Source organism: Nycticebus coucang, chromosome 18 (genome assembly GCF_027406575.1).
Source record: "Nycticebus coucang isolate mNycCou1 chromosome 18, mNycCou1.pri, whole genome shotgun sequence".
NCBI lineage: Eukaryota > Metazoa > Chordata > Mammalia > Primates > Lorisidae > Nycticebus > Nycticebus coucang.
In genome coordinates this window covers 66,323,866-66,341,893 of record NC_069797.1, presented here as the reverse complement: position 1 = coordinate 66,341,893, position 18,028 = coordinate 66,323,866, and the positions used below count along the sequence as shown (strand labels likewise).

The window sequence follows — 18,028 nt, the reverse complement described above, 5'->3', positions numbered from 1 at the left end:
CTAAGTGGGGTGAGATGATACTGTGGTTTCGATGTGCATTGCCCTGATGCTTAGTGATGTTGCGTTGGTCTTTTTTATGTCTTCTGTTGGGAAATGTCTGTTTGAGTCTTGCACACATTTCAAACATGGGAGTCTTTACTTATTTTTTGCTCTTGAGTTGATTGAGTTTCTTACATATTCTGGTTATGAATCCCCTGTCAGGTAGGTAGCCTGCCACTGTTTCTTCCCATTCTGTAGGTTGCCTCTTCCCTTTGCTGACTATTTCCTTAGTTGTGCAGATGCTTTTAAGCTTGATGTAATCTTGTTTTTCTACTGGTGCTTTTGTTATCTATGCTTTTGAGATTTTACCTGCTCCCGCCCCCCCCAAACTCTTTGCCCAGACCGCAGCCCTGGAGTGTGAAACCCCTGTTTAAACACCACCAGGAGGAGTAACTTCTCCTCCGTCAGCCCATCTAATACACAGGCCATGCCCAAGTCCGTGTTAATTCCTACTTACCCCTTAGCCTTCTCTATTAATTTCCCACAACCTGCCAATTCTCCCTTTAGTATTTAGGATTCTTTCTGTAGCAAGTACAGAATACTCAATTGAAGCCGACATAACCCGTAAAGCATGTGTGATATGGTCATGAGTATTCAAGAATATTAAACTGTATGGTGTCTATGAAGGTTGAGGATACTTAAAATCACGTTTTTGAGAGGTATTTAGTGGTTCACAGGACTGAAAAGTCTGAAGGGGGCGGCTGTGCCAACACCAAGATCTGGTTTATTTATCTCTCCCTGAACCTTCTATGCTGTCCGTTTCATCCTAGGTTTCCACGATCTGGTCAGGATCCTAGGAGCCATCTTCAAGCCCCTTTTCACTCATGCTCCACCTTCGGGCTCATAGCTCCTTCTTCAAATACTGAATGTCTCAGATCCAACCAGGAAGATCTGGCAAAAAAAGAAAAAGGAAATACTCAGAAATACTTGATGAAATTAGAGAAAGAGAAGTCAAGGGAAGAGTTAAAGACGATTCTCGTTAACGAAGGGGAGGGCAGTGCCCAGTCAGAATTGGGAATACTGGGATTTTTGGAAGAGTGTGTGCACTGGATGCTTGCAGGCAGAATCAGTGTGCTGTCTGAAGAATGACATTCTTTATAATACGTGATAGAGAACATTGATTTGATTTGTTTTCATACAACTTTAACGCGTATCCCAGGAGAAGACTATTTTCAGTGTTCCAAATCTGAAACTAATAATTTTCTTTTAACGTGCAGATATAATATAAGCTCAATTTTCCATTACTTTCCCTACAAAGCTGAAAGCAGTTTACTCGCCTTAGAGATTTTTATTTCATTGTATTCTGATGTGACGTTACCTTTCATTAATCCCTTCCAGCTAAGCAAAATTTAATTAAAACCATCTCACATGATGGTAACCATTTATGTATTTAAAAAAAGAACTCAAGGAAGCTCAACTACCAAGTCTTCTGTTCTAAACAAAGCCTAACTGTTAAATTTAGTAGGTTCTTTCTTGAATGTAGAGTTTGTTACATAATGGCTCCCCCCCACCCCCATTAATTTTGCATAATAGGGAACTTTTGTGTCTATGTTCCATTTTACATGACTGTGACCTGAATTTGAAATGATATGGACTTGGGAGTGAAAGGAGAAGAAAATTATTTTTTAAAGGAGAAATAGAAAGTGATTCATAGCAGTGTGTGTGTGTTTCCCTCAATGAACGTGGCAATCCATGTCAGGTGTAAATAGGTATGATACTATTTACATACAGATCAAGTGACAGAGCGCCTGGTGGCTGGTAGGAGGCGTCTAAAGGTCCTTCCTTCCATTATTACTGATTGTGAGCAAGTGAGCAGGGAACACGGAAGGATCGCATCTCCAGTGCTCAAAGACCATGTGAGTCCTTTGCTCTGGAGTCTTAATTTTTCCCTATGTCTCATCTCTACTGTGGCTCTGATTTTATTTAGAGCGTTATAGAACAGAAGCAAATATTCTTTCTTGGTTTTGTAACTAACTCTGAACACAATCACAGAAAGTCGCCATATGCAGGACTTTCACTGCCTCTTGCTTTCTATGCTTTTTATTAATAATTTCATTAATATTGCTTTGGGTTGGTGAATTACTTAAAAAAATCTATTATATATATATATATATATATATCTCAAATTCACCATTGTACCACTTTAAGTGTACAAGTCCATGGGCTCGAGTGCATTATCACCACCATCCATTTCCAGGGCTTTTTTCTTTTTCAAAATTATTTCCAACAGAAACACGGTATCCATTAAACACTGACTCCCTTCCGTTTTCTGTCTCTGTGAATTTGCCTGTCCTCACTACCTCATGGAACCATTTCAGATGAGTCCTTTTGTGTCCACCTTATTTTACTTGGCGTGATCTTTCCAACATTCATCCGTGCTGGGCCGTGTCAGCGTCTCATTTATTAAGGTTGAATAATGCATCATCGTATGTATGTTGTGTGTGTAGTTCATCCGTTCATCTGTTGCTGGACACTTGGTTGGTTTCCCAGCTGTGACTAACGCCGCTGTGAACACTGGGAACACTGGTGTGCAGATAATCGGTTTGCGTACTTTCAATTTGGGGAGGGGGGGGTCTTTGTCTAGGACTGGAATTGCTGAGTCATGTTTAATTTGGGGGGTAACCGCTGAACTGTTTTCCACCTTGACCAAATTATTTTATATTCCCACCAGGGGCGTAGGTTTTTCAAAGTCTCTGCATCCTTGCCTACATTAAGAGTGATTAATTACTTTTAACTAGAATTTTTCCCTCAGGTCAGAACTGTTGCTGCACTTTCTGGTCGATGTAGTGGCCCTCCTAGGAAGGAATTTGCATTAATTGACTAGGAAGCGCTTTCTGCAGCCAGATTCCTTTACCTGTAGCATCCGTGCACCACATTCTGTTTTGTTTTTCCTTTGGTAAACCTGGACGCAGGAGTGGAATATGGAAACCGTCTCCGGACTTAGCATTTGCACAATATCACTCTGGAGAAGCTGTCTCGCATCAGTCTCCCCAAGCCTTTCATTTGCATGATGATAAGTTTTGACACAGAAACAAAGCCCTGTCAGGTCCCCTGGGCCCAGACTCCTGATGGCCCTGTTAAGGCACTTCAGATGTGAGAAGGGAGCAGCCTCAGAGGGAGTTTCGTCGCCCTCACACTGAGAGTTTGGCTTGCAGCCTGCTCTTTGCTGGGTTTTGTCCTCTTTCAGCTGATGAGCATGACTGGGAGCCACCATTAACATCAACATGGCAGCATCCCCTCTGTTTCTCCTCAAAAGTTTTATGAATTCTTGAGCCGAACATGGATGACTGTTATTTGTTCTATTTCTGAGATATGCTTTTGACAAGTGAAAAAACAAACAAAAATCTCTCCTTAATTTCCATTTGCTTACTTACACAAGCAAGATTAGTGAGCTGTATGGCTCACTAGGCTGCACATTCTCAGTTTTAAAGCCAGGTAATGTCCGGGAATTATTATTTGGCCAAGCCTGTGGTCTTTGTTGTTTTTGTCCCACCACGTCATTTGCTCAGTGTGATTTGTGCACTACATGTATCATCTATCACCGTCGGGGAGCTTGAGCGTATCACGTAGAGGATTAGAGGAAAGTGATTGTGTACTTAAAAAATAATTGAATGAAGATTTACTTGGTGACTTTAAGCTGTAGGATAGCTTCCTGTTTTAAAGCCTCTCATTTGGTTATACAAGCAGAGGTGACCCAAAGTCTTTGAAAATGAGGCTCCATCTCACAGTCTTGTTGGGCAGCCCAGGCTTCAGCACAGACTCCTTTACAGCTGGAGAGTCCCACCCTCAGGACAGACCGTGGAGCAGGAGGGTGCAGCTGGGTAGCTGCTGCCTTTAACCTGCCTTCCTTCCTGCCAGGGTCAGGCACATGTTTGCTGCAGGGGTACACCCTGACACCACCACTTCCCACCTCCTTGCTGAGTCACGTTTAATTAGGGGGGGTAACGGCTGAACTGTTTTCCACTTTGACCGAACCATTTTATATTCCCACCAGGGGCGTAGGTTTCAAAGTCTCTGCATCCCTGCCATCCCTAGTTAAAAGTAATTAATCGGGGCTGCGCCTGTGGCTCAGTGAGCAGAGTGCTGGCCCCATATACCGAGGGTGGCGGGTTCAAACCCGGCCCCAGCCAAACTGCAACCAAAAAATAGCCGGGCGTTGTGGCGGGCGCCTGCAGTCCCAGCTACTCAGGAGGCTGAGGCAGGAGAATCACCTAAGCCCAGGAGTTGGAGGTTGCTGTGAGCTGTGTGACGCCACGGCACTCTACCGAGGGCAATAAAGTGAAACTCTGTCTCTACAAAAAAAAAATAAATAAATAAAAATAATTAATCACTCTTAACACATTCCTCAAACCGCGCTTACCTCTAAACTCCGCGGCAATGAACACCGAAGAGCACTGACTTCTGTGACTAAACGTGGTATTTCTCCCCACATCCAGCAGTGGGCACCAGCTGGGTGTTCTCTCATTCCTTTCCAATTCTGTCTGCCCAAAGATAGTGTCAGTCCCTCAAGATGGGGTTCTCAGGACCCCTTCCCTCTTTGAATTTGATAATTTTCTGCTCGCAGAACTCAGGGATCACTTACTTGCATTTACTAATTTATTGTAATGTATATTACGAAGGTTGTAGTGGAAGAGATGGGTAGAGTGGGATGTGGGGGAAGGGGCACGGAGTGTCCTTGCCCTCCCTGGGAACCACCCTCTGGGATGTCTTCATGTTCAGGTGTCTGGCAGCTCCCCAAGCTCGGTCCTTTGGGTTTTTATGGAGGTGTCATTACATAGACAAGATGGACAACCATGTAGAAACGTGGCTGGGCAAACAGCGCACGATGTAAACCCAGCAAGGCCTGTCTGCTCAGGTTTTTCCTGCCTCCCTGGGTTGCATTCCTTCCTCCAGGTCATGGGCAGGGCCCGGTTTTGAAAGAGAGTCTTTTGACCTGCAATCCGATTAGAGTCCCACGTTGGGGAGGTCAGAGAGGGAGTTTCTATCTCCTGAGGCCTCAAGTGCCTCAACGTTGTAATGAGGAGTCAGGGAGTTATGAAATTCTACAGGAACTGTGGATAAAAGCCAGAATACATACACCGTAACACCAACACCCCAACATACAGTGACATGGGAAATAAATTCCTTTAGAATTCCAAATAAAAAAGATATACAGTAGCTCCTGACTTTTAGCCAGAGGCGAAACTGTCCTGTCTATCTCCAGGTAAACCCAATGTGTTCCATCTTGCTTCAGTGACACTAGCAAGACTTCTCAAATGTCATCTTTAAAAATGTGCATTACCCAATTTAGTTGGGAACTTGAATCCAAAGGTCAGGGCTAGCCGTCAGTGGCTTTGGAATCTGTGGGTGATGCCGTGTCCAGCCGGGGTCAGCCAAGCTCCAAGCTCCTCCTTCCTTGTCCCCTCAGTGAGGAGGGGTGCTGAGGAGGGGGCACCTGAGCCGCCTTTTAGTCACCCAGGCGCCTTTTAGTCACCCAGGCACAGGCACGTTCTCTCTCTTCTGGCTTTGGAGATATTCTCAATCCCGAATCTTTGAGTAGGCTCACGAGGTCTTTATTCCTCACATAACCCATCTATGTGTGATTCTCTGGAAACCTGTGGTCCCTCTTTCTGCTTCCTGTTAGATGAATACAGTGATTTAAAAGGGGAGGCTCTTGGGGAAGATAGGAGTGGAGGAGATGGCCAGGGCAGGTTGGGAAGAAGTAATTTGGGGGTAGGTGGAGCTTTTTGCTGCCCCTGAAAATTATACTGGACCATGAGGGCCTGGTTCTTCTTAGGATAAAATTTAAGAGTTTTTTTAAAAATGTGCAATAGAAATATTTAAAAGCTGAAAGGATATAGTTGCATTGACAGGTAAATACAGATAGAAGGGACAGATATAAAAACCAAACTATCTTTCCAAAGGGATTTGATAAATGTTGGTTTTCTTGACAGTGTTCCTTTAAATGCAGAGAGGGTATTTAAAAAAAGAGACGAAAGACCCAAACATTTGAACAATTAAGTAGGGAGTCAGAATGCTTATTTTTCCTGGAAAATAACATGTCCATGATACACTGTGATGAGGAACTACTGCTCCTGTAACCTTTTCCCTTTAGTAATTTATCTCTCTAATTCCAGCAGATGAAAGGTGACTCTGTACCTGGGGAGAGCGAGCAGATCAGATTAATTTGTGCCGCCACAGTGCTGCTCCATTATCCATCCTTGGAGAGTTTTACGATCCAGATGCTTTTAGCAGACACGCAGCGGAAGGGCCGCGCTTCTCGTGGGAGCTAAGCATTGCCCTCTGGAGTGTCTCCGCACTCCTGGGCAGTGGGCCTCTTTTTTCCCCTACTTCACCCTCACATTTCCTGTCCTGACTGCACGACAGACAGGTGTGGCCCATGGTGGGCACCAACTGCAGCCCCCAGGACCCTGCACACAGGGCGTCGTCCCCTCTAATGTGTGCTCACTCTAGGAGACTTCACTTGTCGCCTGCCTTCTCATGAGTGGTTCCCACCCTTCACCTGCTCAGTGTCAAGCATGCATTTTCTTTTAAAAATGTGTTTTTTTTTTGTTTTTTTTTTTTACAGTGACATTGCATTATGGCCACCTTAAAAAAACTATTTTTAAAAAAAGCACTTAATCATCCCTGATTCCGTTTTCCTAACATACCCATATGGTCATCCTCTGGGGGTGTGTGTCTATATAGGTGTATATGTTTATGTATAGGCGTATGTATGTTTGTGTGTTTATGCGTGTATGTTTATGTGTGTTTACATATGTTTAGATGTATGTATATTTTTGTGTGTATTTATGTATAGCTATATGTCCATTTATGTGTGTGTTTAGATGCATGTATATTTTTGTGTGTGTTTGCATCTGTGTAGACGTGTGTATATTGTGTTTACGTATGTGTATGTACGGGTTTACACCTGTATAGATGTATATTTGTGTTTATGTACTACAGATGTCTGCACATTTATGTGTGTTTGCATACATGTAGATGTATATTTACGTGTGTGGCGTTTTTCTGACCTTATTCAGCACAGAATAAGGTGCCCAGGAAAGGGAACTCTTTGGTCAGCTGACCTATCTCATCAGTTCTTCTGAAATTTCCAAGTAACATCTATTACTTCCCTTTCTTAGCAGCCTGTATAATAAAGGGCAGTTACTTTCATGCCTAGACTATGCAAGAGGTTTCTAACTGGGTCTTATGGCCCTAAATCTATTTTCCATTAAATTCTTCCTATCACGCCCATGCCCATTTCCAAAGCATTGCTTTTGTCCCTGTTGCTTTTAGTTCAGCATCTTTGGGTAACTTTTGAGGCTCATCAAAAATATTCTGAATTTCCCACTGGGCCCTTCAGGCCCTGGAAGGACACTATCAGCATGGCCTCTCCTGTTGGGATCTCAGCTCTCAGCAAACCTGCCATCCTTTCCCACCTACGGCAAGGACGTGCCCTCTTTGCTGTTCATCTACTAACAGGTTTCCAGGGAGTTGCATTCTCATTGATGAGAGAAGAAAACAGCCCAAGAGCCTAGAATTTGGAAAGTTCTAGCCTTCCTGTGTGTCTTTGTCCGTTTGTCCTGCTTCAGCGGAATACCTGAGACCGGGTCATTTGTTAACATAAAGAACAGAAACCTTTTCTCACCATTTTGGCAGAAGGTAAAGAGACAAAACCTTTGTAATGGCATTAATGTGCTCATGAAGGCAAAACCTTCTTGGCTCCGTCACCGTCACCTCTTAAAAGTCCCACCTCCTGACACCACTGCAATAGTAACCAAATCTCAGCATGGGTGTTGGAGAACCAAAACATGCACAAATGGTAACTTCTGAGGATATACTGCTTTTTAATATTTCGTTACATTCAACAAGTAACTGTAGAATGGTATATGATGCCATTTGGGGTTAAACTCCAAGCTTTCAAGGAAAGACTAGGTCTTATTATTTTATTATTATTTTTTTTTGTATCTTCTACATTATGCTATCCATAAAAACCTCTTAGGGAATGACTCATTAATTTTTATAACAGTTATTTTATTGATCTTTAGGATTATTTATCAAATCCATGCTGAGCTTAAAAAATATTTGCTGTACAGTGGATTTTACTAGCTTTGCAGGGACATTCCTACCTGATGACAGCATCGGTAAGCACATTTAGGGATTCTCATATAATATTTATAATCAGCTATTCCCTTTGCATTTATATTTTCTTTTACCCATAGAGTAGAATGTTTACATATGTTTATATGCCTATGTGCGTGTGTGTGTGTGTGTGTTTGTGTGTGTTTTGGTAGATAGGACGGTACAAAGTGTTTTAAGTTCTGATTCCTGTTCTACTGTGGAAAACTATCTTTCAGTCTCTGCCTCTCCTCTCCCTCAGCTTTAGAGAGTAGAATCCATGGTTTAGATCTCCTCGGCCCCCGTCATTGCCAGCATTTTGTGACTCTGTTATCTGTGAGTCTGATACCGACTGTTGCTGATTCTCAAGCAAAATGCCTTCTGATTGCTGTTTATGAGATTTTATCTGTCATGAAAATCAGTTGACTTCTGACAGTGAGTGACCCTGTTTGGAAAACAAAGCTTGCATATTAAATCATGACTGTCCTAATTTTAGTTTTCTTTTCTCTCCTCCAGTTTGCTGTTTTGTGGTTCACAAGAGGTGCCATGAGTTTGTTACGTTTTCCTGCCCGGGTGCGGATAAGGGCCCCGACACTGATGTAAGTAGTCCGGAAACCACCACTTGATGTTAGTGTCCATCTCCGAGCTTTAATTTTTTTAAATGCGTGTACAACTGTTGTTTTGGCACAGGCTCTTGATGGGAAGGCCCAATTAGTCTCCTATCACTTTGGCTTGTACTAATGAACAGATTTATGGTTCTTTCCATCGCCAGACTACTTGTGCTCCCTTTCTCTGGGCAGCCACCTTGACTAAATCCACCAAATTTATAGCAGCCGCTTCCACAAACATAGTGAGGTTGCTGACAGATTTCACAGCACACATAAATCACCCTTTAGTTTATTTCTAAAGGTTTATTAACACATAGGACCATCATTGCTTTTGGCCAATGCAATAAGCTGCTCCCAGTTTGTTTCATGAGATCTGGGGCTGCTTTTTCATTATGTATTGTAAATGCTAGTGTTGACCGAGATAATCTAGCATCTGTTTTGCTGAACAACGATCTCTGAAGCTGCCCATGTGTGAACACATAATTTCGTTTATTTGTGTTCTAATTGTGCCATCTCTATTGAACGTCTCTGTTGCATGTCCTGTTTTAGTGAGAGGAGGCATGGGAAATACCAATATCTCACATATATTGGGTGTAAAGAAACTTCAGCTGTTACATGAGAAGTAATATTTTTAACTGGAAAAAATACAGTTTTGCAAGGTAGGCCTGGAAGAGTAGACATTTCTATTCTGATCTGCTTTTGCCAGAGCGGTTTGGTCACTCATCCTTAAGAGTCACACATTTCCACCTTTAGTGCTTGTTCCCAGCAGGGAACTTTGATTTCAAAGTGGCTCCCTTGGCGCAGGCAGGGCTAAGTCTTCCTTCTCAGAAGATGACATTTTCACTGTCGGCTGGGAAGGATTCAGATTTGCGTTGTTGTAATACATGTGGTGAAGGAATTTACCATTTCATGCTTGGTGCAAGGGAACGTGCCATATGGGGTTGAGATGCTGGGGGAGGAACTGTCAGGTGTGTGCTGTGGGTGCTGGACCACCCTGGGTTCACAACACAGGAGCCAGACGGAAGCTCCCGTTCATCTTGTTTCGTATCTCCAGGGATGAGGAAGCACAGACCCATGAGTGTTGACTGAGTTGCCCACATACAAACAAAACTAGTTAGTGTCATTTCCTTCCCCACCCACTTCCACTTTCCATACTTTTATATTGCTTCTAAAATATTGTCTCCATTTGGGTCATTCTAGAGGAAGAAATTAGATGAGGTGTAAAGTTTTTTGTTTTTGTAGAGACAGAGTCTCACTTTATGGCCCTCGGTAGAGTGCCGTGGCCTCACACAGCTCACAGCAACCTCCAACTCCTGGGCTTGCGCGATTCTCTTGCCTCAGCCTCCCGAGTAGCTGGGACTACAGGCGCCCGCCACAACGCCCGGCTAAGAGGTGTAAAGTTTTTGAAACACTAGGGGAAGATAGTAAGTCTCATTAGTCTGGTTTGAAGTTGTCCCGAAGCCTCAAGTGGTGGCCCCTTTACGTCCTTGCTTATAATCCCCGTCTTTATCTTTCCTCATTTATCTCCCCTTCCTCCTGCCCTATTTCTACCCCATCAAGAAAGTGGGAGGGAGATAGGGGTAGACTATAGGATGTGAGTCTTTTCTATCTGACCCCTTCCTTCTCCTCCTTTCTCCTACTTATTTGTTCTTCTGGCCGTGTATTCTTTGTTGAGAATCCATGATGGGCCAAACTTTGTGCTGGGTCCTGTACAAGACTAAACGAAGGGGTGTGCTTCTCACCCTCCTGGACATTCTGCTAGGGGAAGATAGACATTTAAAAGTCACTAATTAAGGCTCGGTGCCTGTGGCTCAAGCGGCTAAGGCACCAGCCACATACACCTGAGCTGGCAGATTCAAATCCAGCCCGGGCCCGCCAAACAACAATGATGGATGTAACAACAACACTTGAGGCTCTGTCTCAAAAAATAAAAATAAAAAAAGTCACTAATTAAAATAGGCAACACGTGCATGAAGAGGTTTGTGTAAGGGACCTACTTTGGATGGTCAGGGAAGGCTTCCTGGGAAAACAACATGCCAACTAAGATTTAAGGCTGCCTTGTACAAACCGTGTGTTACCTATTTATAGGCAATATCAAAAACGTGCAAAGAATTCATAACAAATTCATAGAAGTGATCAGAGAGTGGGTGTCCTGCCTACTTCTCCAGCCACCCCTGCGTGGTGTCCTGGCTCCTTGATCCTCCTCTCTCATATAACATGTGGGAGCTCCTTTGAGTTCTCTCTTTGGACCTAAACCTTCTCTCCTTTCTCTGTACCCTCTCTCTCAGCAAGATCAAAGTCCTGGTTTATGCCCACTTTGGTTCAGTCAATGCCTATTAATTATTTCTAATAGCCCCTCCTGTACCCAGAATTTTTATCCTATTTAGATGGTCATTATGTGGTCACCCTACTCCAGCGGTTCTCTACCTGTGGGTCGTGACCCACAGGAACTGTATTACAGGGCCGAGGCGTTAGGAAGGTTGAGAACCACTGCTCTACTCACAGAGCCTAGAGCTTGGCAGAAAGCGTCATTGAAGACCAACTTGGTGTGGAAGATAATGGAGACATGCCTATGATCTGATGTGCAGCTAGAATCTTTTCCTACTTTCCTACTCAATTTGTGTTGTATTGATTTTCTATAGGCACTGAGTCTCACATTTAATAGCCTTCAAAGTGAAAATAAGGGGTGATTTTTTTTTTTTTTTTTAATATGAGAGAGAAAAAAAAGTACATGAGATATTAAATCCAGTCGTTCCTGTCTGGTTCACAAAGGATTACACATCCATTCTCCTCCAAGGTCTTTGTAGCTAAGAGACCTATGATGAGGACCTTCTGCGGCCAGGGCTTGTGAGCATGTCATGTATCTATGCGTGAGATGATTTTACCTATTATGCAAATCTACAAAGTAAGTCTAGGGAAGGCACAAGACAGCCAGACCAACCTGCACCAGGGAGCTAGCAAGAGAAGCATGGAGGTATCAGAAGACAGCTGAGCGGAGCTGGTAGGATTTTCTTGTTTCCTGCATGAAGTTTCTCTTAGATTTCTAGAGTTATCGATCCAGAAAGGGTATTAAGGGTTTGCCTTTATGTTAACTTTCTTATTTGTAGACAAGGAGAGGGAAGCATATTGGAGAAGGGCCCTGGTGGTCTGGGGTACCAAAATGTGTTGCCTCTTGAGTATCCATCGTGGGCTCATGATTGAGTCTATCAAAGGAATGGCCATGAAGGGGAAAAGAGGTTGGCAGCTTGGTGGGGTTGTGCTCTCTCTGGGGCATGTTAATAGTTATTGCTTCCTGGATTTGTTGAAAGTTCTGGTCAAATGTTTAGAGAAGTGTGGAGGGCCTGAGAAAGACTAGTGAAAAGAAGATTCAGGAAAAATGAATCAAACTTAAGAGAAAAACCTGCCTCAAGCATTTTTTTTTGCCCCTGAAAAAATGTAAAATTTTTTATTTTTCAAAAAATATTTATGTATTTATTTATTTTTGAGACAGAGTCTCACTCTCTTGTCTAGGCTAGAGTGCCACGGCATCAGCCTATCTCACAGCAACCTCAAACTCTTGAGCTCAAGTGATTCTCCCGCTTCAGCCTCTGAGCAGCTGGAAAGGCAGGTGCTCACTACATTGCCCGGTTAATTCTTAGTAGGGATGGGATCTTGCTTTTACTCAGGCTGGTCTCAAGCTCTTGAACTCAAGAGGTCTTCCTGCCTTGGCCTTCCAGAGAGCTAGAATTATAAGCGTGAGCCACCAGGCCTGGCCTAAAATTTTTAAATTCAGATGTTTCTTGTGCCATGGGGAGTGGTTAAGATGGACTGCGTGTGTTCCTTGATCATGCTTCATCAAGCTCAGCAGACAGATGGGGAAGAAGTTACAAACCTTGTGAAATCCACTATTGTTATATCTGCTCTGCCATCTTCAACGTGAAAAAAAGAAAAAGCACCACAAAATAAAATGGGAAGACATTAAAATTTCTTTTAGACAGAGGCCTTCTTCAAGACTCAGGCAGAGGTCATGGTTGAGAGCATGCATTAGTGCAGGGAATCCTGAGAAAGAAGGGCCTCTGGGTTCAGCGGAGGACGCCCTGAAGATGCTCAGGCCAGTTTCTCAGCCCGCCTCTCCCCCTGCTGGATAAGCCAGGCTCTCTTGCCAGGGATTCCATGCCAGCAGGTCTAGGTAGAAAAGTGAAGCATTTCCTGGACCTTAACCACAAAGGAGAATGGAAGATTTTAAGGAACCTGATCTTAGCAGTGAACTTGCTCACTGCTGCCGCGTGTCTTTGGAGCCAGGGCTTAAGCTGGACAGCTCGGACTCTGTGGTACGTGGCTCATAGAACGAGCAGCCCTGTTCTTGCTGAGTGTTGGAAAGGTGCTTTGAGTGGGTGCAGGACTTGTGTTTCCAGACATAGAGCCACAGAACACAGCCTAGGATCTGCTCAGTATCTCTCCCTGTGTCTGAGGTTTCAGAAGATGACAGTGTAACAAAGTAAGGTGAAGGTGGTCCATGTTTAGAAATGGCTTCTCCGCTGCTTCTGCCGAATTCAGATGTGGACGAGGACATGGACAGAAGCGGAAAGATGCCTTGTCTGGCTTTGGGTGGAGGGGACAGTGAGTGTGACTTTGCTAAAGAGCTCCAAGTGCTGACATTTCTTTCTTTGGCTGCTATTGGTTGCTTCCCCTGCTGGTTTCTCTTCCCTCTCTGGCCATGATGAGTGGGGCAGACTGGGATGGTGCGTCCTGCAGGGCTGGCTTCCCTGGTCATTGTTGTACCTCGCCTGGAAGACAGCCAGCATGTCTACAGGTGGCCTTGCAAGCTTGCTGATGACTGCCAGAGTGTTTGGAAAACCACCAAATGAAGAAATTAACTTGCTAAGAGCTGTGGCAGCATGCTTTAGATCTGGGTACACCTTTAAGTCCCTGAAGATCGTAAAACTGATCCCTTGGAAGAAGCTGAGAACATTGACTGTAAACGCTTTAGAATAAAAAATGGAAACCATTGCACAAATTGCTACAGAGCAAAAGTGAAATCACAGGGTGAAGCTGGACCCTGCAGACTGTATGCCCAGAAAATTGCTTATAGTTTCTTTTCCTTTTATTTTATTTTATTTTTTTTTTTTTGAGATAGAGTCTCATTATGTCGCCCTCAGTAGAGTGCAGTGGCATCACAGCTCACGGCAACCTAAAACTCTTAGGCTTAATCAATTCTCTTGCCTCACCCTCCCAAGTAGCTGGGACTATAGGCGCCTGCCACAACGCCCGGCTATTTCTTTTTTTTTTGTTGTTGTGATTGTCATTATTGTTTAGCTGGCCCAGACCAGGTTTGGACCCACCAGCCTCGGTGTATGTGGCTGGTGCTTATCCTTTCTTTACTGTAATCTTGAGAATTCTCTCATTCGCTAACCTTTTCACTGTCTTAGAAACCAATCATATTAAAAAAAAAAAAGGCTGCTAAATTGTTTAAAATTCAACATTTCAAGGATTCATTTATAACAAAACATAAAGCATTAAAAATAAATATAGAAATAAATTTGATTAGTAAATCTTCTATTTTCTTCAGATTGTGCTTTTACATTTAATATGGAAAAGGACAATTTTGTGAACAAAGCCAGTTATATACCTCAAAACATTTTTATATTTTTGAACTAACAAAGAAAAGAGAGATTTGTGTGAGATGCAGGAGTTAAAAAGTTGCATTTAAAATTAGGAGTGTTATAGTAAAAGCAGGGTCCTGGCAATAGACTTGGGAGTCCCTCCTAGACACATCAGAGAAAGGCTTTCTGTACCTTGGTTTTCTTATTTATTAGTATGGAGGTTGAACTAAATTATCTTTTAAAGTTGTTTTCAGCCCTAAATTTCATTCCATTCATTCTGTCATAAGTGTTTATTAAGGGCCTTGTACTATGAAAGATATAAAGGTAAAGGGAGTTCCTGCCCTTCCAATATAGGGATTATCCTCTCAGAGCAAGGATAGACCAAGCATTATACTGTAAAATCGTATAGGGTATCTGCCATAGTGGAAAGAAATAAACCAGGCGGTGGCTCACAACTGTAATCCCAGCACTCTGGGAGGCCAAGGTGGGAGGATCACCTCAGCTCAGGTGTTTGAGACCAGCCTGAGCAAGAGCAAGACTCTACTCTTATTATTTTCTAAAAATAGAAAAACTAGCTGAGCATAGTGGTGGGTGCCTATAGTCCTAGCTACTTGGGAGGCTGAGGCAAGAAGATCGCTCAAGCCCAGGAGTTTGAGGTTTCTGTGAGGTATGACAACATGGCACTCTACCCAGAGGGACTGAGTGAGACTCTGTCTCAAAACAAAAAAGACTGGGCCAGGTGGCTCACACCTGTAATCCTAGCACTCTGGGAGGCCGAGGCAGGTGGATTGCCTGAGCTCAGGAGTTCAACACCAGCCTGAGCAAGAGACTCTGTCTCTACGAAAAATAGAAGAAAGAAAACCCTAGCGTGGTGGGCAGGTACCTGTAGACCCAGCTACTCAGGGAGCTAAAGCAAGAGAGTTGCTTGAACCTAAGAATCTGAGGTTGCTGTGAGCTGTGATGCCATGGCATTCTACCAAGGGCAACAAAGTGACACTTTGTCGCAAAAAAGAAGAAAAAAGTGGAAAGAAAGAAAATGCCGTTTAGTTTAGCGCAAGGAGAGAGAGAGCGGTTCTCAACCTGTGGGTTGCAAGCCCTTTGGACTATATTAAAGGTTCGCGGCATTAGGAAGGTTGAGAACCACTGATCTAATGGGAAGCTGAAGTAAGGGTTCATGAAAATGGTGACATTTGAAGATACATTTAAATAATTTTAAAAATTTTCTTTAGAAAATAAGCAGACCAGAATTCTCGATTTTCTCCTGCCAGCCTCAGGAAGTTATATCTCTTGCCTAACGCTGCAATCCAGCAACACCTGAACTCCAGTGACAGGTATTTGCAAGTGGACTTGTAAAATAAGAGACCAGGAAAAGAGACCTGCGGTGTTCTTCACGTCATAGTGGGACGTTCCTCCTTCCCCTTCTGAGGAAGCCTTTGCCTAGTTCCGAAACCACCCCCCTGCACCAGCCTGCAGGGTACCCTTCCTCACTTTCTATGATGCCACAGGAAACCTTAAAAAGTTATTTCAGGGAAACAAACCCAACCAAAAAACTCTGCTGCTAATTCTGCTCTTCAGTGGGTGGATTATTTTATGTACCAGATTCACAGTAACAGAAGTATTTCCTACAAGGGAAGGGACTCCTGCTGCATTTGAGCCAAATTAATTTAGCCAGGAATTAAAAATAGCCTCAAAGGCTTATATCCGCATCCACAGTTCTAGTGAGTGGAAGGAGGCAGTGGGGTGGTGGAATGTCCATTCTCTCCGCCTACCATGTGTGGCCCAGGGAGAAGAGACAGGGTTGTGTATTACTTTGTGTTCTGTACTTGATTATCTGAGAAGAAATGCATGGTGTAACTGCAGAAACAAAGTGCTGAGATTATTAACCAGTGGCCAGAAGGCCGGTTCTCAAGGCAGTCGCCCTCTCTTCAATTTAATCCACTGGTTTAAGTTGCCACTGCTAGGACATATTTCAGAACTCTACTTTTGCAGTGGCCTATAAGGCCAGTAAGCAGATTCTTCTGAAAGTCTTCATTCTTGGCCAGTTGTCCGCCTTTGAGAGTGCAGTGAAATTGTTCGGGAAGACAGCCAAAAGTCCAGTAAAACCCGCTCAGAATAAGGGGTTCTTTTAGATGGGTAGTACTGTTTTTGGTCAAAAAGGAGGTAAGATGAAAAATAAGAAAGAATGCTTTTGTTATGAAACTTATAAACCATCTCTGGCATCAGGTCTGAAAGGGACTGTGTGTGTGTGAATGCTGCACATAGAGAGTGTTTGAATCACTGTGTAGCTTCTTGGGCCGTTTAAGTTAATGTGCTTGTTTTTTAATTTTTTTTTTTTTGGAGATTAGGAGTAAGTAGCTGGGACTACAGGTGTGCACCCTTGCACCTGACAAGTTTGTTTTTTAGAAAATAAATTATAGCGCTGGTTAGTGATCAAACACTTAACACGTGATTCCGCCAGGGAAGACCCTCTGCGGGAAGGTCCGGTGTCTTTTCTCTTTGAAAACTGAGTGCACAGCATCTGGCACAAATCAGATGCTCAAAAAATATTTGTTGAACCAAAGAGAATGGATTATCAGAGTGATAACCTAATTTGATTGCCAGTTATACCTCATGTTTATCTGCTCTTGAATTATTTAAATATTTTCAGGCATGCTTGGGGCTTTTTCTGAACTTTCCTGACGCCTGGGAGCAGGTGTTTCATCAGTATCATTGTGAAGCCACCTGGGGGCAAGGCGCAAAGCACACCTGATGGGCTTCCTGCTCTCCACAGTCGCTGTTTGAAACCGTTGTCTTAACTAGGAAGTATTTGGACTTTAGATTAAAAAAATAATGGATCTAGGCAGTAGGTTTTGACTGGTTGCAATCAACAATGAGTATGGATTTCTTGTCTATTTTTCCTGACCCATCCAAGTGACTCAGACAGTTCATGATATACATACAACCGATTTACCTGTGTCTGAGAACTGTTTTTGGGTAATTGTCTTGGGAGCCTATTGCAGGAGCTCAAATCACTGGCAACTCAGCTGGAAGATCCAGGTCACAAGTCATGGCATCTTTATATTACTGGATGTATATTTAGCATCTGTTATGAGTTTGAGCATTTATTTTGTGCCAGATGAGATGGGACGCAAAGGTTAAAAAAACATGGTCACTGTCTTCAGCTTGTCCTTACTGGGAGATCTTATGTATGAATAAAAAGTTGTTCAAATAATTATGTCAGTGGATAACATATTTGTAAAAGCATTGGAAATAAATTGTATTCCCACTGTACAAATGTGAAAATTGAAGCTTAGAAGTGATGAAGTGAGTTTGTGGAGTCCAGTGGTAAGTGGAGACAGAAACTTCGTACTGGGTCTCTCAGCTTCCAAACCTGTCCTCTTCCCTGGGTACCAGTTTGGGGGCAGATTTCCCATCAGCAAAGGCTCTGTTTTTCTGGGTAGAGTCTGGAGTCATTATGACTGTGAGAAATCTGAAGATGGCAAGAGAAATTGTGGAGGATGTAATCCTGAGATATTAGCAGTAGAAACATGCACAGGGGAGGCCAGCACTGTGTGCTGGGGAAGACGGAGCCAGCAGGGCCGAGGGGTCCTGAGGGAGCCTGGAGCTGTTTGGGTACTTGGATCGGGCTCTTCTGAAGATGGCATAGAGCGACTTTTCAGGACATTGGGTTTCTGGAAAGATTTGTTTCAAGTGTCTACA

At 43.4% G+C, this 18,028-nt stretch overlaps 1 protein-coding gene across 2 annotated transcripts in view; it reads left to right on the top strand.

Annotated features, from left to right (window-relative positions):
- Positions 1–18,028, top strand: part of PRKCA (protein kinase C alpha) — a 414,550-nt gene that overhangs the window by 160,003 nt on the left and 236,519 nt on the right. For both annotated transcript variants that reach the window (XM_053568365.1, XM_053568364.1), the window contains exon 3: positions 8,656–8,738. In XM_053568365.1, the coding sequence (XP_053424340.1) occupies positions 8,656–8,738 (83 nt within the window). The remainder of the gene's footprint in view (positions 1–8,655; positions 8,739–18,028) is intronic.